Source organism: Xenopus laevis, chromosome 2S (genome assembly GCF_017654675.1).
Source record: "Xenopus laevis strain J_2021 chromosome 2S, Xenopus_laevis_v10.1, whole genome shotgun sequence".
Taxonomy (NCBI): domain Eukaryota; kingdom Metazoa; phylum Chordata; class Amphibia; order Anura; family Pipidae; genus Xenopus; species Xenopus laevis.
In genome coordinates this window covers 75,194,762-75,217,354 of record NC_054374.1, presented here as the reverse complement: position 1 = coordinate 75,217,354, position 22,593 = coordinate 75,194,762, and the positions used below count along the sequence as shown (strand labels likewise).

Here is a 22,593-nt window from a genome sequence, read left to right as displayed (position 1 = left end):
TTGCCAGTCTGGGCCTGATATGGACAATGTTAGCCAATTATTGGGTTTTGGTGAGCCCATAAGATACAATATAGGTAACAGAATAAGTTGACATACTGAAACATCCTTTCATATGTCATGGACTTATGAAAGTCTCAGTTAACAAGAAAGACTGGCCAAGTTGGGGTTGCTTACACTGGAGAAGAGGTTGTTAAGGGGGGGGAATATGATAACTATGTATAAATATATAAGAGGACCATATAATAAACTCTCTAATGCTTTATTCTTTATTTACCAGTAGGTCCAACTGATGCGTTGGCACCCATATCCGATTAGAAAAAAGGAAGTTTTATTTAGCGTAAAGCCTTCTGAAGACAGAAGGTATTATCTTGCCTAAGAGTTTAACTCTCACATGAGGCATTATGGGTGGAGACATGCTAATCATTCCTTTATCTCCGTCTGGCCAACTATGCATCCGGAACCGTTGGTTTTATTGCATAGATACAGCCGGTTCAAATCCATATATCCAAACTTGCAGACAGCCTGTTTTAATCTTGTTAAATCTCATCAGTGCAAGATACTGGAACATGGCTTCTGAGTGGGTAGGACTTTTTGGATTAGCAAAACAGAGAAGTGAACCTGGTTATGGTGAAATGGGCTAAAAGGAGCCAAAAAGTTCTTGCATGCCTTGCATGTGAAATGCTTTTTGGCTCCTTTTAGCCGATCTCACCCTAACCAGGTTCGGTTCTCTGCTATCGAAATACTCAAAACGGGTTTTTTTGTTTTACAGTGAGAGTTGTGAAGTTGTATCTATCATTCTGGTTGATACATTAGGTAGCCTCAAGAATGTATTGGGTGGTATTTTAGAAAGTGAGAAAATACACAAATCACAAATAGTAATTAGTACCAGAAACCAATCAGGGAAATAAGGTAAATTGGAGAGGCTTTAGGAGGTTTTTTTTTTTTTTTTTGCCTTCCTCTGAATCAACTAGCAGTTAGGCATAAAAGGTTGAACTTGATGGACGTGTGTCTTTTTCAGCCTAACTTAATGTGCAATATATTACTATTCTTTCATGTGATAAAAAGTCATACTGGGAGTTTAGGGTTGAATTATTGAAAAGGGTATAAACCACAGTGTTAAGTTGTTCTCCTGACAGGCTCCCTTGATCTTGCCAAGTTGCATCTTGTTGTTAAACACACAGTAGAGCACAGATAAAAGTGAAACCTGAATTAAAAAGTCCAGTATCTGCACAATAGTACTTTTATGCATGCATTGTACATTCTGTGGTTGGTGGCACTTAAAAGGTTAATTGGATTTTTCCGCACAATGATCCCCGGAGATAAATATGTATTTGTTTGATTCATACAGCAGATTGCCTGGTGTCATAATTAAGTGTTTATAATTAACAAACAAGGTAACAATAACTCACCTTTCCAACAGGGCAGCATCTTATGTCTCTTGGGGGCTATTATTATTGTGTGTGTTATTAGTAGTAACCATGGTAGTGTCGCTAGGATCACAGACTGCCTAATGATAAACCAAAGGGAACAGGTCCATGGGGACATAGCATACAATAGAATTGCAGCTCAAATCTTAAACGTTGTCTCTAACTACGGGAATATTAAAGGTACAATATTTAATCTAAAAAGATATTATTACAAGTGACACTGCGGCAAGAGCTTCAAAACCTTATGAGCTCACCCTGAAAAACTTTTGACCCGGGTGTAAGAAACCCCAGTTCCCACACTTGTATTAAAACCCGCTCCTCAACATCACTTAAGCTTATAGGGAAATGCACTCACCAAGTGTGTCGAGTGGCCCGGTGAATAGGGTTGCCACCTTTTCTGGAAAAAAATACCGTCCGTCCTATATATATTTCTTTTTTCCTTATCAATAACATTGGGATCAACCATAATTTTTACCGACCAGGCCGGAAAAATACCGACCAGGTGGCAACCCTACCGGTGAATCACCCCGAACCTGTAGCAGAGGGTGAATGAGGAATTGAAGAAAGGTCGGCAAGCACTCCGTGTGATAAAAGACAACTTTACTTCAGTAAGTTAAAAGCATGGGATCCTGACGCGTTTCGTATCAAAACGATACGTAGTCATAGGAGTGCTTGCCGACCTTTCTTTAATTCCATGGGGACATAGCCCTGCTCTGAGAAAATATGTCTGTTGGTGTTCAGCCAAAGCAGATGGTCTAAATTATTTTGTGGAAAATAGTCCATAGATAGATTTGACATTTTAGTGATAAAATAACATGACTGCCCTGGATGTCTTCTTATCATAAGAACTTTGTACAAAATGTAACATATGCTACAAAATATTTTATAATGTTTATGCCATTTCTGTAAGAACACAAATACAAGGGGGCAAATTTACTAGCCTCCGAAAATTTGCCAGCGATGGCTTCGCTCACATCCCAACACTTCGCCAGGCGGAAATTCGCAAGAACAATTCACTAAAATCTGAAGTTGCCTCCAGGGCGCCGAACACTGGCAAAGTTGCACTAGCATTACTGCGGCAAGCAAAGCGAAGTTGCACTAGCGTTACCTCATTTGCATACGACGGGAAGTTAAAGTTGAATGGACGTATATCTTGCAGTGAACTACACAAGCCAGGGAAACCTTAATAAAATAAAGTTGTTATATTGCTTTACTCATGTGCCCAGTGTATAGCTTATGTGCCATATGTTAGGAAATGGGGTGGAAGCAGGTTACCCCAAAAAAATGTAACGCTATTTTTCAGCCTCTCACCCTGAAAAAGGAAAAGACGCCAGCGTTTTTTGGGACTATTTTTTTTAGGCAGTCCTATCTACTCTATTGCATTTCGCCTGGTCTGAGGTGGCAAAGTAAAGTCTGGCACAAGAGGTAATGTTCAGAAAAATCCGCATCTTAGTGAGTTTGCGTAGTTACGTCCATTCACCAGAGCGCAACTTCGCCAGGCGTCAGGGAGCGAAGTACCGCTAGAGTTTATCTCTTTCGCTAGTGAAGTTATGCCACTTGTAAAACTAAGGGATTCCATTAGTGGTGAAAGGTACTCTTATTCTATTAGACAAAACTATTGTAAAATGCAGACACACCAGTAGTCTGTCACAGGGTAAAAATACAGATGTAACAAAATGTCCCCCTGCCATCCTAATGAAATCAGCAGAACTATGAGCACAAATATGAGAAGAGTATGAGAAGTCTTATATCAGTGTTAGGAGAAAATAAAAAATACAATACCATCCTAATAATAGAATGTGTATGCTTTTTTTTTTAGGTTTGTCTGGCATTAACATCCCAGAATGAAAGACAAAAGTTGCAAGTTATATCTGCTTCCAGGTAAATATATCATAGGCCCAAACTTTTGTAACTAACCAACCATTCTTCATTTCATCTGTAACAATTATAATATATAAGGCCCATTAAGTGCACATTGCAGCTCACTAATCAGTTAGCCACTATTATGTTATCCACAAGGGTATAAAGAAAAGCATTTTATACCATCCCCTAAAACACATTCATGCAGAATAACTTCCTTGTCCATTTATTTTGTGCATAAAATGCATGAGTTGCACTTGGATGTACTAGTGCACTAAATGCATCATTGCACTGCTTAAGTCCCAGGCGATTAGTAGCTGTATCTGAAGCATTGGCCTGTAAGGGCTGCACAACACTATTGGGTACAAGGCAACAATGAGATACAAATCTTGACAATTTAATCTATAAGCACATTGAGCTGCACTTTAGGTCAGGGTGCAGTCTGAAGGAAAAGGTTTTGTAAAAGAGGCCTCCTTTTCCTCCTACAAAAACATAATCGTCAGGCCCTTCTTATGTCTAATGAATAAAGATTACAAAAACAATATAGTACTGTATATTCTGACTATAGTCCTAAACTATGTACATTAATAATAAAACAGGTGAAGCTAAATGAGGCCCACAATTACCAAGGCAATATATAAAGTTTAGAATCAATATTAGATTTAAGGTCAACTAACAGCTGCACCAAATCTTGTAGGCTTGATGTCCTGTATTCAGTCTTGCCTTAGATGACCTTGTAGATCTGTACTCATAGCTGCCCTTGCTCTGTATTCTGACTACTCTCTGACTTGACCCTTGACATTATTGTTCAGGGTTAATGTGGTGCAAATTTATCTCACTTTGCTTCACTGGAAAATTTGTGAAATGCATTGGGTTAGTTTGCGAAATTACATTAGGGTTAAGAGGTTTTTGTCAGGCTGGTCTGGATGGTGCACAAGGTTTAGTGCAGGCTTTCTGCTCCCTTCGATTGATATTTTGCATTTGGCAACAACATTTGCTTTGATGCTTCAATTTTAATGCAAGAATCACCAGTGAAACAATCAGCAATACTTTCAGCCACATTTTTTCCTATAAAACAGACCCCATTCTAACATGGATTAAAAAAAATCACTGTTGGCCAAAACACAAATTTTTCGGCAAAACTCTACCAAAAGGATAAAGTACACTCTTCTTTAATTACTACTGCTATTATTGTTTGACTTAGACCTGACTTGGTTCCTCTACTATACACTGAACTCTAGCCTCTGTTTGCTGTTGATATTTGGCTTCTTTGTGAGCACTCTTGAAATCTCACTTTGTCACTTCAGGCTCCTAATGAAGGAAAAAATAACTGGTTACATGCCAAGGACTAGGTTTGGGTATCCTCACATGATTCAATTTATACACAATTTATAAATGGTAAATATCTGGGTTGCAAGAGCGAATCTGGTGCTGGGCCACAAAAGATGAAATAGTTTCTCTGATGTGCTAGTAATATACAGGTAGCTAATAGCATAGTTTTCCGTCAACTGAATTAGTTGACAATCTTTCAATTATATAGACTAGCACAGTGATCTCCCACAAATAATATTTTCAGTTTAAAATTATTTTTTTCATCTAAATCAAAACCATTTTTAGCTTGCAAAAAGTTCAGTTGCAAAATAGTGACCTGCAGCAGTTTGTCATAATTGTCCCAGTAGACTGTGTACGAACACTATGGGTTGGGTAATTAATGCCCTCAGGAACATGATGGCAATAACTATGCTGAGTCCCTAAGGTGTAAATTATCAGTAAAAATTATAGAAAGAGGGTGATAAAAAGTATTAGCATTGCAAGGTACTTACACAGGCATACTGGGTTTTTTTGTGAAACAGCCAATTAAAAGCTGATCAGGGCCAAAATAACTTTCTCCCCTCTCCAAGTCACTAGTGGACACTACTCATAGTCTTTGCGCTTCTGCTCTGCAAAGACTGATGTCTGTGGACTGTAGCACCATGCTATGGCACTGCTAGCACTTCTTATTCATTGTCATATGCATATTCCCACACCAAAAACTTTAAATAATATAAGATAAAATAAGATAAAATTCCCTTATTTCAAAATATCAATATGAACACAGGATTCCTCCTCTGTACTTATCAGTACAGGTGTACTTACCAATATACAGTATCCAGCCAAAGTAATTTCTGATTAGTTGCTATCAGCAGGTGCCCTAAATTAGTCTTATTTTATTATTTTATTTAAAAGTATGGGTACTTTCCCATATGTAATGCCAGACACATCACATCACCCACTATATCATTTTTATTAACATGTATTTTTAGAGCGCCAACATATTGCGCAGCGCTGTAAGATAAATGTGTTTATACAAAGAAATCTCATGAATTACATACGTAGAGCATACAGAGCTACATGCATCATGACCAATACTGGTACAAAAGCTGAGTATGGTTCCTTGGCAAAAGAGCTTGCAATCTAAATGGGAAGGGAGTGAAACATAAGGTGTGGGACTGGGAAAGATCAGAAATTGGTAGCTAAACAGAGGGTAGGCTATCTAAAAAAGTGTGTTTTTGAGATATTTTCAAAAGCAGAAAGGTTGGGAGAAAGTCAGACAGACCGGGAGAGAGAATTCCAGAGGAGGGGTGCAGCACTTGCAAAGTCTTGAATGTAAGGGTGTAATGAGTGTTGAGGAGCAGGTCAGTACAGGATCATAATAAGCTGTTGGGAGAGTATCAGAGATGCAGGTTGGGGCAGAGTTATAAAGTGCTTTGAATGTTAGGGTCATTAATTAGAAATTTATTCTGAAAGGTAGAGGAAGCCAGTGCAGGGATTGGCATGGCAGAAGAGGAGCGGTTGCTGAGGTGTATAAGCCTGGTAGCACTGGTCATTATGGAATGGAGAGGTGACAGTCTCTAGCAGGGAAGGGCAATTAATAGAGAGTTACAGTAGTCTAGACGTGATATGATGAGAGAGTGAATAAGAATGTTGGCGGGCGGTGTCTTGGGTTATAAATGATCGTATTTTGGTTATGTTCCTTAGGTGAAAGTTACATGATTTAATAAGTGACTGGATTGAGGAGTTAGGGACAGGGCAGAATCTAGGGTAACTCCAGGGCACTAGACCTGGGAAGATGGGGTGATGGTGGAATTGTTAGCTATGAAAGATACTTCTGGGATATTATGGGTAGTAGTTAGAGGAAAGAGAACCATTTCAGTTTTAGAGAGGTTTAATTTAAGGTAGCGTTGTAACATCCAAGTAGAGACTGTACAGGCAGGAGGAGACCTGAGTTAAATAAAATGTAATTGGACAACACACACACACTCTCTCGTACACACACACTCTCCTAATGTATGGTCAGTCTCCAGGCGACCTCAAAAGGATGCCTTAGTGCGAAACACTAAATTAACAATGTCTCAATTTTTTTTTTTACAGTAGGCCTGTTATTATCGATTCTGCATTCTGCAATGATACCAGAAGTCTTATCAATAGACACTACCACTTCTTTGAGTTCTTCTATAGGAGTCTCTGCCATGACGTCAGTTACTGGACCTAGCCCAAAATCTACTGATTCTAGCCCAGCACCAACTGATACTTCAGAGAACCCAAGCACTAAACATGAAACAGGTATTACTTTTCTCTTTCCTTAATGTAAGCACATCTGTGTAGCATTACCCGCATCCGCTTCTGGGCAGGGGGGTTGAGTGGATGACGTCAGGGTGTGCCAGTGACGTTAGGGGGCGGGATGGTGATGTAGGGGCTGATTGTGTTGGGGGGAGGGGCTGATTACGTCTGGCCAGGACTGATGACTTGATTATCAGTAATTGGCTGAAAACCATCATTAACTTCAATGTCTTGTCCAGATTTCCTAATTTGGAAATCTGGACAGCCAGTTTTCACCCGGACCGTCCTTACAAAAACCAGGCTGTCGGGGTGAAACTGGACAGGTGGCAACCCTACTTAGCATCTATTCTGGGTTCTGTCAGACGTTACAATCTGTACATTACAAAGGATCCTATCATGGCACAGCTTCAAAAAATGTTCTTATATTTAATATTTGAGAAAGTGTTTTGGCTTAGATTTGGTGTTCTGCTTTTCTTTGTTTGTTCTGTGATTGATCGTTCCTTTAATGTGCCATAAGAATGTAAGACTAACATCATACCTTCCAACATATTACATAGTACACCTGTTACACAGAATGCTCTGGACCTGGAGTTTTTAACAGATCTTTCAATAATTTGGATTTTCACACTTTAAGTCTACTAGAAAATAATTTAAACATTAAATATACCCAATAGGTTGGTTTTGCATCCAATAAGGATTAATTATATCTTATTACAAGGTATTATTTTATTATTACAAAGAAAAAGGAAATTTATTTTTTAAAATTTGGATTATTTGATAAAATGAAGTCTATGGGAAATGGTCATCCCATAATTTGATGTGTAATTTTGTTTCTATAATTAATGGTGTTATACCTGGTACCTTGTCTGGATGAACAATAAAATTACTTCACAGTAGGAACCAGAAGGGTTCCATTTTTTTCTAATTAGAAATGTTTATATATATATATTTAATAGGGATATAAAATTTAATAGTTACATAGTTAAGTTGGATTGAAAAAATACCAGTCCATTAAGTTCAACCCCTCCAAATGAAACCCAGCACACATGCCTAAACACACCCAATAAATCTAAATATCACTATAGCCTTGGATATATGCTTATCCAAGAAATCACCCAAGCCCCTCTTAAAGGAACAGTTCAGTGTAAAAATAAAAACTGGATTAATACTGTAGATAGGCTGTGCAAAATGTTTCTAAAAAATGTTTCTAATGTAGTTAGTTAGGCAAAAATGTAATGTATAAAGGCTGGAGTGACGGAACACTACTTTCTGCTTTTCAGCTCTCTAACTCTGTTAGTCAGTGACTTTAAGGGGGGCCTCATGGGACATAACTGTTCAATGAGTTTGCAATTGATCCTCAGCACACTGATCAGATTATGACCCATGTGGCCCTCTCTCCTCAAGACACTGATTGGTTACTACTTGATCACCAGAGAACCAGTCAGTGGAAACCAAGAGAGCTGAAAAGCAGGAAGTAGTGTTCTGTTCTGTTAGACATCCAGTCACTCTTGCCTTACATTACATTTTTGCTTAACTAACTATATTAGAAACATTTTTTTATTTTGCACTGCCTATCTATTTACCCAGTTCTCCAGAGAAAACAACCGCAACCTTGACAATCATCCCTCATGATTTAAGTCTTCCATCCCTATAACCAATTTAGTTGCAAGTCTCTGTACTCTCTCCAGCTCACTTATATCCTTCTTATAAACTGGTGCCAAAACTACACTACAAAAAACCCTAGATCCTTCTTTAAGGAAACCCCAACACACTGCCACTTAGTGTATAACTTGCATTTATATAAAGTGCACCTTGCATTTATCAACAAGGAACCCCAGGCAGAGCATGGCATACACAGGGAGCATAGGGCAGGCAGAGCATGGCACACACAGGGAGCATAGGGCAGGCAGAGCATGGCACACACAGGGAGCATAGGGCAGGCAGAGCATGGCACACACAGGGAGCATAGGGCAGGCAAAGTATGTCACACACAGAGCATAGAGCAGGCAGAGTATGGCACACCCATGGAAAATAGGGATGGCAGAGTTTGGCACACCCAAGGAGAATAGGGCAGGGAGAGTATGGCACACCCAGGGAGCATGGGGCATGCAGAGCATGGCACACACAGGGAGCATAGGGCAGGCAGAGTTTGGCACCCACAGGGAGCAGAGGGCAGGCAGAGAATGACACACACAGGTGGCATAGGGCCGGCAGAGAATGGTGCACACAGGGGGCATAGGGCAGAACAGAGCAGGAGACAGGGAACCCCATCAGGATGACACTAAAATGTACTACATACAGTGACACATTAGCATTTAAAATAAAATGTGGGCAGTTGCAGTCTGGGTCTCAGGTGTGAACAGTACAGGGTTTTAGGATGGGAACAATAGAGGTGTCAGAGGTTTGAACAATGCAGATTATATGTGTGAACAATATAGGGGATTACAATCTGAATTTGAGGTTTAAACAATGCAGGGGCCAGTTACTCTCTGTAGTGATAACTATTAAATCTTACACATGGTAAGCAGCCACCGCATGTGGAGAGCCACAAAGAGAGGGCAGCGGGCCGCATGTGGACTGCGGGCCGCAAGTTGGACAGCCCTGCTTTATGTCATTTGAAGCATTCAAGTTCTATAAAGGGAGTGCTAAACGACAGCATTATGATGATGCCATTTTGTGGATAACCTCCATTATTTATTACTGATGAAATAGAAATACTGTAAAAGGGATGGTGGTTAGGGCATGGTCTAAAAAGCTAACAATTATAGCTGAGCCACATGGTATGTAAAGCCATTTTATGGTTTGAAGCCAGACAGCACTCTAATTCCTAGGGATGTTTTTACAATAAGGAAAAGTAAGAACCTTGCCTCAGGTGGCACTTTACCAGGAATGGCAAATAACCAGGGCCAGCCCGATATCCCCCTGTCTATGTGCGCCTGAGGGCATTTGCACGTGCAAACGCGTGTGCATTCAAATGAATAAATGCTAGCGCAGTAGCAGAGGGGAGGGAGGAGCGTGACGGAGAGAGGAGGAGGGAGGTGAGTGACAGAGAGGGGAGGAGGGAGGGGGTGACATGGAGGAGGAGGAAGGGGATTGGAGTGACGGATAGGGGAGGAGGAAGGGGTTGATGGGGAGGAGGAGGGAGGGGAGTGACGAAGATGGGAGGAGGTGACTGGGTGGAGGGGGTGACGGGTTAAAGGAGGGAGGGGAGCGCTACAGAGGTGTAGCAAACACAGAATAGGGGTAGGCGGCAATACACTTAATAGGTACCTACCAAGCGCCCCCTTGTGATTGTGCCCTAGGCAGGTGCCTCTTCTGCCTACCCCTAGTTCCTTCCCTGCAAATAACCATGCCTGGAAATCTTTAAATACATGGCTGCCTTGCCCAACACCACTGTGCATTACCAAACGGTTTTATTTTACTCTGTACCTAGTTTCAAATAAGGCACTAGGCGGAGAGCGCAGGCACGTGTTTTTAAATGAGAATTCTAGTGCCCCTTAGTGCACTAGCACTTGTGTCCGGGTCAAAGTAAATGGCCATTCATTTCTCCTATAACAGAGCTGCTTAATTTGGTTCTATGCATTATTTTTATGCTCCAGTCTAGCCACAGTCTACAGTTGAGGTGGCAATAACGTAACTAGGTGGGGGGCGGGCCCTGGTGCGGGCCATGCAGCCGTGCAGCCGCCCCCCCCCACGCCAATTTTCTTTGCGGCTGCAGCCAACTGCACCCGGCTACAGGGTGGCGTCATCTGCCAGAGGGCCCTGTGGGGGTGTGGGCCCTGGTCCAATTGCACCCCCTACTCCCCTGGTAGGCAGCTTTTTGCTGGCCCTTGTAACTGCCCACTCACTGACGCCTGAGGCAAGGTTCTCACCTTGCCTCATGACAGGAGCAAACCTGTTCTGGACACAAGAGGTCAGTTGATGGCTTGTTTAAAGATTTTCTTTTAATTGCAGATAGAGAAATTATAGGGGTGATGATATAGAACAATTGTGGTACCTGTGTCCATTTATTGAAAAAATAGAAAAAGCTGTCTTTTAGATTTACAATATTATTACCTCTCAGAGAGGGGGAGGTGTAAATTACTAATGTCAATTATTTGAGAAAAAGGAGAGAAAGATAGTAAACCCTCACACTCTCTAAAGATGTTGATTGTAAGGAATCATAATTAATTATGTAAGTTTTATATATTATACAATGAACTAATCAATTAATCCATAAATTTGTTATACGATACGAGTTGCGAATTTTCTGGCGAAAAATTAAGTTTTTGCGAATATTTATGCTATAAAATAGTCTTGTTTTATGGCGGTTATTATGGCAATTTTTACTGTGACATTTATGGCCAGAAATGCATCTTCAAAACTCATAAACTTTATTGACTGATGATTATACCATCCAACAACATCACCAGAGTAACACCAATCAAACATGTCTGCATCATATTAACCCTTCTGCCAATAGAATCATATGAACAAGAAATCATACCAGTCAATCTCTTTGCTTCATAGAAATGCACAGTTTAATGTAGCCAATCACAATGAAACCAAAAAAGTGTAGAGGCTGACGAATCCTTGGACTGTGATGCCGCTGCCAATAATACAACTCTGAGCTGAAACTGCTGCTTTTGCAACAGATAGAAGCAGAAGCCAAAACATCCTGTCAGCAATAGCTACAGATCTCTCTCCTGTCAGCAAAGAATGATGGGTAAAAAAAACAGTATTATGGGATATTTCCTGCCCCTTGAGAATTTTCTGGCGAAAAAAATACTTGTACGCCACTACATAGGTGGCGCTAAAAGTTTGCGAATATTCTGGCGTTAATTTTGTCTTTAGCATATTTCGCTGTTTAGTAAATCATGCGGTTAATGTGTACGTAGCGTTATTTTCAGCGAATGCGATAACTGGCGAACAATTATTCTTGCGCAAGAAAATTCGCAAATTTATATTTACCGCAGGTTAGTAAACTGGCGATAACATATTTGGCGAAAATTCTGTCTATATATTGTGAGAATATTTTTAACGCACTTTAGTAAACGGACCCCTCAGACTGCTTGTGGTTCAAAGTTAATAATATTCTACAAGTGCTAGTGCTAATATCATATATACGAGAGGTAATTCATTCATTAAAAGGTTAATTAAATAAGTCCAAAACCATCATTTAAAGAAATTAAGTAGGAAAAGGAAAATAGTGTAGAGGTGGAGAAGTCCCAAAAACTGCTACCTGGTTATTTTTTATGCCCTGGGACACCACACGGGGAGAAAGTAGTACACTGGGGACTGTGGTCTCTTGGTTACTTTATCTATCTCAATTAAAGAGCTAAACTTCCCTAAAAAAACACAAATCCTCCAGTGCCAAAGAAATAACAGAGAATCAGAGAGGTTAAATGAGGTTATGGACAAGGCTGTACGCATTCAGTATTACAAATTAGTTAAGCAGTTAAAAGAATCAAGATTTGTATAAAATCAATTTCAAAGGAAGGCTCTGCCGACGCTAATAAGCTTTATCAAGGCAAATGACGTGCGCTCTTGCCCGCATGTTTTTTAAGTGCTTCCATGTTCAAGGAATTCCCGTGAGAATATGCGCATCGGTATGACGCCGAGACGTATTTTCGCCTGCGTACAGTAAGGTGCTTCTGTGTTACATCAGGGCGTCATTCTAGATTGACTTATGATGTCAGTACTCGGGCTCCTCCTCATTTAACCCTATATATTCTATTGAACCAATTTCTATTAAGAATGGGTATCTCTGAATGAGGAAGCCCCTTTTGTGAATGTCAACTCAGTATATCATTTTAAAATTGGCCTAAAAAAAGGGAATATATGTTCACTAGTTTATATAAAGGCATGAAACAATATATTTTCATTGATTCCTCTGGGTGAAACAGTATTTAATTTGAAAATCCAAAAACGTTCCCGTTTAAGCAATTCCTGCTCTAAATTGCCCCCTCTGATGCCTAAATAGATTTTTTCAATGGCCTACAATTTTAAATTTGTCGAGTTCATGTTATGAAAATTTTTAAAATGACATGCTACTGTAGATAGGGGTTTTTCAGTTTTATTGGCTTTATCAGTGTTACGAATTGAGCTGCTGTTGTATTCTGCATTTTAACATTTGTGTTGTCATTCCCACGTTTCTTTTGCTACATGGGCATTCCAAACAGTAGATTACCCCTGTGGTTTTGCAATTTATATAGCTGTTTATGTGGTGGCCAAACCGGTCAGTGAATGTGGCGGTTCTTTGCATTTTGTCACACATATTGCAATTCCCACCAGGAAAACGGCCCCTAAGATTGATGGATTTACGTGGGTTTTGGTAATATCCATATAACCAACAGTATTAATGGCTGGGACCATTGATACTTTGTAGCCAAATCCTTAGTAAACAAAAAAAGTGTTTAATTTTTTTTTTTTAAATGTAGTATATCCAATAAATAATAAAAGAATATATGCAGGTATATATGCTATCTGGGTAAATGGGGGGCTCTATTTACCAGGCTCTCTCTATAATAAGTACAGTCTCATTGGAAAAGCAAAGGTAATTGCTACATGAATTACGTTAGTTCCTTCAGCAAAGATAACTTACATTTATATTTTCCAGATTCCAGTAGCATGGACACAACATCAATGGGAGCAACAGTTATTCCCCCTGCAAGTACATCTGTGGCCATGACCACCATAGCAACTACAACCACTGCAACCACTATTGCATACAGTGTAAGTAGTTTTTTTTTAATGCAGGTTTCTCTGTACCCACAGTCATTAGTGCATTTGTCCTGTGCAATGCCTTTTTCAGATTTATTTTACCACCCCAAAATACATGGTTTACTTAATCTAATTCTGCCCTGTGGATCTGTACCCACAGCAGGCAAGACCATCAATGAACGCATAACAAAAACTTCCTGACCATTTTTTTACTGTATTTAGGGGCACATTTACTAAGGGTCGAATATCGATGGTTAATTAACCCTCGATATTCGACCAGGAACTAAAATCGTTCGACTTCGAATATCGAAGTCGAACGATTTAGCGATAATACTTCGATCGAACGATTCGAAGGATTTTAATACAACGATCGAACGAATATCCTTCGATCAAAAAAACATAGGCAAGCCTATGGGGACCTTTCCCATAGGCTAACATTGAGTTCGGTAGCTTTTAGCTGCCGAACTAGGGGGTCGAAGTTTTTCTTAAAGAGACAGTACTTCGATTATCGAACGATCGAATAGTCGAACGATTTATAGTTCGAATCGTTCGATTCGTAGTCGTAGTCGAAGGTCGAACTAGCCCATTCGTTGGTCGAAGTAGCCAAAAAAACACTTCGAAATTCGAAGTTTTTTTTATTCGAATCCTTCACTCGAGCTTTGTAAATGTGCCCCCTAGTGTTGGTGTCTGTTACTTTTATATTTCAATATTTTTATTGGTTACAACAAAAAGAAATGCAGTGCAATACAGGTATGACATTGGTCAGAAAGTACAGGAAGCATACAGGGAATAGCATAACACCAATTCTTTCCCATACAAATCCCATCATAACCTAGTATTACTATAAACTGTAAGCATCAAACGTTTCATGATAGAAACACTCAAGAAACGTCACACTTAAAAAATTACAAAACCTAGTATTGAAATTACAAGATTCATATACTTAAAGGAGCAACAAGGTAAAGTAGTACTTAAATACTCAAAAAAGCTACTGGAGCGTCAGCCCCATACCTATACGCCAGCCAAGGAGACCAAACCCGCAAAAAATTTTGGTGGGAGTCCAATAAGATACTGGATAGTTTCTCTTGACCCATAATCCAGTCAATTTTGATTTTGGTAGCGACAAAGGAAATTTGTTTTCCATGATTTTGCAATTGTCTGTTTCGCGGCAGTCATAATTGAAAGAACTAATTGAAATTGACTACGTGTTAATGAATCTGGCTTCTTACACAAAAGGGCTGTACTAGGATGTTTAGGGATGGAAATATTGAAAATTGAAAAAATCATATTATAGATCCTAGTCCAGTATTTTAGAGCTATGGGACATTGCCACCATACATGAAACATGGTCCCCTTTTGGCCGCAGCCCCTAAAACATCTATCTGATGCCGTAGGGGAAAATTGTGCTATTCGAGCAGGAACCAAATACCAGCGAAACAAAACCTTATTGTTGGCTTCCAATAAAATAGGATCTTACATTAATCCATATTGATTCCCATTCATCAAGACTCATATGATAGTCCATATCCTTGTGCCATGCCTGTACATAGGTGAGATGTTGACAATCTGTAAGTTTAAGGAAATTACTGTAGAGAAGTAAGACTACTTTCCATGCTTTAGGGGCTTTACAACACCAAAATTCAAAAAAGGTACACGTTCTAACCCCTTCCTGAGGAGAGTCCCATAGAGAACGAACAAAATGTAAAAGCTGGCAGGCCCTAAATCGTTCATATAGAGGAACGTTATATTTACTAATCAAATCTTGCGTGGTATATGGGCCAGACAGAGAAAGTAAGTGGTCAGGGGTCAAAATACCTTGGGTAATCCACCATTTAAAGGCCGTGTGGTGAAGACCAGGAGGAAACAACGGGTTTCCAAACAAAGGGGCAGCCGGTAACATTAAAGATTTCAGGGTGAATCGATCACATACATTGTCCCAAGTCTTAAGTGTATGCTGTAAGCAAAGCTACCTATTTTAGGCCTAGTCTTAGAAGGGCACCAAACCAAGGCTGAAGGTGAAAAAGGTGAACAGAGTAAAGTCTCAAGTTGTACCCAATGGGGGCTATCTAACGTTGTATGGAGCGTGAGAATTTGTGATAGTTGGGCAGCTTTATAATAAAAGGACAGGTTAGGAAACCCCAGGCCCCCACTGTTCTTAAGCAGGCCAATAGTGGATCTACTGACCCGAGGGTGTTTCCCAGCCCAAACAAAGCATCCCAACTTTGAGTTAAACCTATTCAGGTCTTCCTGGACAATTGGGATCGGGAGAGTCCGAAAAAGATATAACAATTTCGGCAATATTATCATTTTAATGGAGTTGATACGACCAACCCAAGAGATAGGGTGGTGATTCCAATTACTCAAAGTAGAACACAAGCTCTTATATAGAGGAGGATTATTAAACTTATAGAGAGTGCCATAAGTACAAGTAAGCTTAACCTCCAATATAGATATATAATGAGGCTGCCAACCAAATTCGAAATTAAGATGTAATAATCTCACCTCTTGGTGTGAGAGAGATAGATTAAGATCTTTTGTTTTACCATGATTAATTTTCAAACCTGAAACGGCACCAAATCGATCTAATAAACTGTATAAATTTTGGAGGGACGTTAAAAGGTCTAGAGAGAATTAACGTGAGATCGTCCGCAAAAAAGACTAACCTTATGCTGAATGTTAGAAGTAGTGATACCAGAAATGTCCGGGTTAGCTCTAATGGCCAATGCCAAGGGTTCAATTGCCAAATTAAATAGAATGGGGGACAAGGGGCACCCCTGTCTGGTACCCCAGTGTATAGGAAAGGCCCTAGAGAAAGAGCCCATCATATACACCAAGGCCACAGGGTTAGAATACAGGGGTGTCTGTTACTTTTTATGCAAACCCACGAGTCAATATGAGATCATGAGTCATGAATTGGTCAAATGCATGCAAATACTAAAACACCAGAAAATGTCTACACCAAGGCTTAGTTAATGCTCAATAACATGTTTTTTTATGCTGTTGATAATTTGCTCACTGATTCTGTATCTCTCTTCAGGCACTGAAATGCCGTTCGTTTAAATGTACCGGATTGAACTGCTTGGCAAATGAAGTAAATGCAACAGTTAAGCCCTGTCGGGTGGGAATATCCCACTGTGAGGTAAAATAAAGTTTTATCATCTCTTAACGGATAATTTTTAGATGTGGTGAATTTGGTGTATATGAAATTACTGTATTAGGTGAAAAACTATTTCGGACCAGTGGAATTTTATCTTTTGTTTGTATTTGTTCATTGTGCACATCCATTTCATAGAGTTTTTGAATATTTGCATATATAGGGATTTATACCAAAAAAATATTTTATTTCATGCACAAAAAGTCAACTGATTTAGAAAGCCTCAAGTGTCTTGAACGCCAATAATGCCAATACCAGATATGTATAGTTTTATGGATATTTCTGACTTCTATAGATCAATTTCCAGCAGTAAATTACCGAATTTAAAAGCAATACAGTAGAATATGTCATACTTTAGATTCCAAAACCAAAAAATCCTGAAACATTAGCATTACCACAGGAAACCATATATTTTTGAAAAGTGCACATTTTACTGATTCCAAAATGGGTAACCATGTCTTTCTACTCCAAAGTACCAAACATCAAAGCTTTTCTGAATGTAGCAGTTTCTAAAAAAACATTTATGAAAATTCAGAAAAATCAACTCAAAATGTTCGCTTAACAGGTTTGTATCTCCCACACAGCATTAGGTACCAAAAAACATTCTAAATATGAATGCCAGGAGTCCACTGGACATTTTGCTGCCCATTGTGCATAGATTTACCAAAGTATCTGGCATTTAGAGACCCATAATGAAGTTCGCACATACAAATTGTCCTGGGAGTCACTTCAGCTACTGAATAATCATCACATTTGCTGTATTTATTTCGGGGGAAAAACACAAAAAAATATGTCGACCCCCCCAAGCCATATATTTTTGGAAAGCACACATTCAGCTGAATCCAAAATGGGTACCATGTCTTTCTTCTCCAAACTGATGCTTTCCCAAAATTTCAGTTTTGATGGAAAACCTGAAAATCGCCACCAAGCTTCCACTTTCTAGTATCTTATCTCCCACATAGCGTTAGGCACCAAGAGAAAACATCTTAAATATGAATGCCTGGGTCCATTGAACATTGTGATGCCCACAATCACATTGTGCATAGGTTTACAAAAGTTTCTGGAGTTTAGAGACCCCAAAATGAAGTTAGTACTTCAGCTACTAAATAATCATCCCCTTTACAGCATTCTTTGCAGGGGTAAAAACAAACAAAAAATGTTGACCCGACAAAACAATATATTTTTGGAAAGAACAGATTCAGACAAATAAAAAAATGTTAAACCATGTCTTTCTATTCCAAACTCCTGAGTTGCAATGCTATCCCAAAATAGTTGGTTTTGATCAAATATCTGAAAATCACCTCAAAGCTTCCAGTTTCTAGCATCTTATTTCCCACTTAGCATTAGATACAAAGACAAAACATCCTAAATATGAACTCCAGGGGTGCACTGAACAGTTTGATGCCCAATATACATTGGTTTACCAAACTATATGGCATACAGAGTTCCTCAAATGAAAACAGAGCATATGAATTTTCACGTCTGACACCATGGCTGTTGAAATATAAACACCTGTTATGTGTATTATGTGCGATAAGACCCCCTAACAGTATTGAGACCCTAGAAAACTATATCTTTTTGGAAAGTAAACATTCTGATGAATCCAAAATGGGTAACCATGGCTTTCTACTGCAAACTACCAAACTGCTAAGCCATGCCAAATGTAGAATGTTTAATGACATTTCTGAAAATGGCCACAAAGCTTGTATTTTACCCCATTGTATGCCCCACATTTCATAATGTACCAACAAAAACATCCTAAATATGAATGCCAGGAGTCTACTAAACAGTTCCATGTCCAATATGCATATATTTACCAAACTATGTGGGTACAGAGGCACCCAAATGGATATATAGGGGGGGGGCTCCTTTTGCCTAGAAGATGTATTAGAGCTTGCTCAATTAAAATCCCCAGACATCATGTCTCTCTACATGCACGATTTGTGCAGAAGTTAGATTTTGTTTGTACTATTTGAGTGAGTTCTAATTCATCTGCTCTGAAAAGAGCACCCCCCTATAGGATATATTGGATCTAAATCTCAATGACTATGTCAATGACTCCTGCATGAAGACAGAATGAAGAGAAACAGATGCTGATAGAGGGATAGTGAACATAAACTTCATTATTTCAGAAACCATGCAGAATTATTAATTGTTTGTATTTATAAAGTTTCTTATTTCCGTATGATAAAGCTTATATTCAATTTTCATTTTTACGATAGTTTCCATTTAAACACAGGTATGGAGATTTAATTGGCAAAGGACTTTCATGATGCAACTTTTTATGTGTTGGTGACAGGCCTGCTTTAAATTGAATCTAAAATTTGTTCCACCAGTGCCCTGATTTATTGCAATAATTTAATTACCAGTGACATGAAAAGTGATATATAAATCACAGGGCACCTGCAGAGCCCCCCTGTCTCACACCATTGCACTCACTCCCCAATACAACTACGCTCCACTATACCATCATACCTATAAATGTTTTACAGTGTGTACAAGGTATTTGTATAGGCTCGGAATGTCAAATGCAATATGCCACCCAAAATTTACTCTCCTCCACATGGCTGACACTATATCTCACTCTAAAAGAAAAATTTTAGCATATTTTAAGTCTGTGTCTGTTCCTAGGCTTCATGTTTAGTGGCAATTACAACAATTAATGCATCTTATTGTTTATTTGCTTTACAGCTGCAAAAAGTTGTGGGTTCTGGAAATACGATCTCCTATGAGGGTGGCTGTAGCAACACCTGTGCCACAAGCAAAAGCTCCTGCGCCAGCATTCCAAATGCAAATTGTTTCCAAGAGTGCTGCAATGCCATTAAGACAGGCTGCTGTATGATTCTTGATGGCCAAGTGCATTTTAATACAGCCATGGACATTAGCAGGAGATCCATCGGGAATCTTTTTTCCTTAGCTCTACTTGTGATTTTTACTTCCCATTTCTTTTCCTCCCTCTAAGATTGCATGTAAATTATTAAATATTGATTTAGTTCATCATTGGATGCTGAAAATACAGGGCTTGTGGAACTTCATAATCTTTGTTAATGCTTATTATAACACACTGATTTCTCAGAAGAGGGTGATGGGAGTAAAGGGCCACCGCATGCAAACAAGTCATATGATTGGGAGGTCATGCTAACTTCATTCCACTGGCAACTCTTTGCATTGCTAAACTACAGGCACTTGACTGGTAGGCTGGGAGTATAAGTAGACATCTTTATGAGTATAGTGTAAAAACTCCATTCGGGAATATTTTAAATATGTTAGAAAAATAGGTCTAATATTTAAAAAAAATGCATCTGCAAGAAAAGGAATATTTTATACTGATAACATTATATATCATATACAACCAATAATGTTGTATAATGTTTTAAACTACCCTACTATAATTGCCAGCTGACCCTAATTTGCTAGGATATTTTTGTGAGCTTCTTTTATTACTGATCTTTACAGCAACCCTGTTGTTTCTGAACAAATCCCCAGCACTCACCAATGGTAGGCAAAGATTACACCACACTAAAGACGCTGTAGTTCAAAAGCATCAACATTTAAATTTTTAGAAAACTATTCAATAAAATACTTGAGCTTGTGTAAAATAGTCTGAACTGCCATTATATATAAATATGTATATTTTATAAATACAGTCATAAATGGTTCTTCATCTAAAATTATGATAGGCTTCCAGAGATGCATTCCCATCCCCACCCCCAAAGGCAGGAAAAGGTCATTTAACCCCTCCCAAACCTTTTCCAATGTTGAAGCGATGGATTCTGGGAGTTGAAATCCCTCTGCTTTCCATGGTAGGCACTGAACTAATTCTCTGCCAATGTCCAGAGGAAGACCATCATGGCATCCACTCAATCTAGGTCTACCACGTTTTCATCTTCACCACTCCATGGGTTGTAGCAGGTGATATAAGAAGTGAATAGCCATGACATGGTGACCTGTGATTGGCTGCATTGCTCAGCAATCAGTGGAGAGTTCTGCCCGGGTTCTAAAATCTGGTATTGCTTTTTTGTATTAATCATCTTTCAATTCAGGCCCTCTTCTATTCATGTCATAGTCTCTCATTTAAATCAATGCATGGTTGCTAGGGTAATTGGATCAGATTGCTGAAATTGCAAATTGGAACACTCAAAAACTACAAACAATAATAATGAAAAACAATTGTAAATTGTCTGAGAATATCACTCATTACATCAAACAAAAAGTTAACTCAAAAGAGAACAACCCCTTTTTAGCAAAACTTTTCCCTTTATGAGATAAAAAAAGCATTGTTATTCCCTACCTACTCCACCTTTGTGGCCCTCCGTGTCACTTAACTTTCAATGGATCTTTTGCTTTCTCCAGACTTCAGTAATATAAAAGTAGATATTCAATTATTTTACCCTGGTATGGAAACTATGAATTGTAGTGTATTACCTGCTAGCTGACAGATGCTGGTTATTAATACAGTTGTTGGTCTGACAAGACTAAACTTGATGTTTGGTTGACTATGTAGCTTACTTGTGCACCTATAGTAATAAAGGAACCCATATCTATGCTGCTTGAAAAGTTATGTACAACTCATTCACACTTATACAACTGGGCAGTAACCCAGTTGGAAAAAAAGGCATAGGGTACATAGCAGATAACAGATAAGCCTGGTAAAATACCATTCTATTATACAGAGTTTATCTGCTATGTAACCTAACGGTATGCCTTTCCTCCTTTTTTCCAGCTTGAATGGCAGCCTCCCTGGCTTGTTTATATACACTATAGTAGTCTTTCAGAAGCAAACATAGATCTTTAGATTGCAGGGCAGCTGTACATTATATATTAATTACCTTAATACACTTTAAATTTTTGGTGGGACTGTTCCTTTAAGTAAACATTTATTGTATGTTATAGAATGGCTAGTTCTAAGCAAGTTTTTAATTGGTCTTCATTTTTGTATAGTTTTTTTTAATAATTTGCCTTTCCAGTTTTTAAATGGGAGTCGCTGATCCCAACATCCAAAACACTCTTTATATGTGAGGCTACAGTTTAGTTGATATTGTTACTTTTTATTAATTATCTCTCTCTCTCTTTACACCATCTCCTATTCATATTCCATTCTCTCATTCAAACCACTGCCTGGTTGCTAAGGTAATTCGGACCACAGCAAACAAATAGCTGCTGAATTTCCAAACTGGAGAACTGCTTTACTAAAAATTAATGATTAAAAAAAATATATAATGCAAAAATAAGACCAACTGCAAATTGTCTTAGAACATCAATCTCTACATCATACTAAAAGTTAACTTAAAGGTAAACAACCCCTTTAAGAGACTGTATTGGGTAAACGCTATAACAATGTGTGAAAATCATGTTCAACTTCAATTTCAACTGCAATAAAGATTGATAAATATTTTTTGTCTATTTCTTTGGTAACTTAGAACCTGTTAAAATCTGTAGCTTTCGATCACAAATCTTCTGATCTACTGATCTACAGATCAGCAAATTCCCTATTCTGTCCTTATAAGTAGTGCATTTCTACGTCAGAACGTGCCGTTTATATCTTAAAGAGACAGTAGCTGTCACTGCTGAACTTTCCCCCTTAGCTTTCCTCCAGCCTGTCCATCTCCCATCTGACTTCCCCAGCTTCCTTACTTCAAAAGGCGAGCTCAGTCATTTCTCCTTCTTTGCTCTTGCTGCCTTTCCTTTCCTCTCAGTTTTCATTCTTGTGCCCTCTGCCACTTGCTCCCTTTGTGTCTTTCTCCCTCTTCTACTCCCCCTCCATCTCTGGCCACGTTCTTTCTGAGCCTCTCTCCCTCTTCCACTCCCCCTACATCTCCAGTTTCACATTTTCCCTGTCTCTCCCTCTTT

General features: G+C 38.9%; 1 protein-coding gene across 1 annotated transcript in view; it reads left to right on the top strand.

The window, feature by feature from the left end:
* The window catches only part of LOC108709570, a 29,245-nt gene extending 7,110 nt beyond the window's left edge, over positions 1–22,135 (top strand). Inside the window, exons 2-6 of the mRNA XM_018249545.2 lie at positions 3,247–3,308; positions 6,699–6,890; positions 13,486–13,601; positions 16,627–16,728; positions 19,435–22,135. Of these exons, the coding sequence (XP_018105034.1) occupies positions 3,272–3,308; positions 6,699–6,890; positions 13,486–13,601; positions 16,627–16,728; positions 19,435–19,704 (717 nt within the window). The 5' untranslated portion in view covers positions 3,247–3,271 and the 3' untranslated portion in view covers positions 19,705–22,135. The remainder of the gene's footprint in view (positions 1–3,246; positions 3,309–6,698; positions 6,891–13,485; positions 13,602–16,626; positions 16,729–19,434) is intronic.
* Positions 22,136–22,593: the final 458 nt, after the last annotated feature.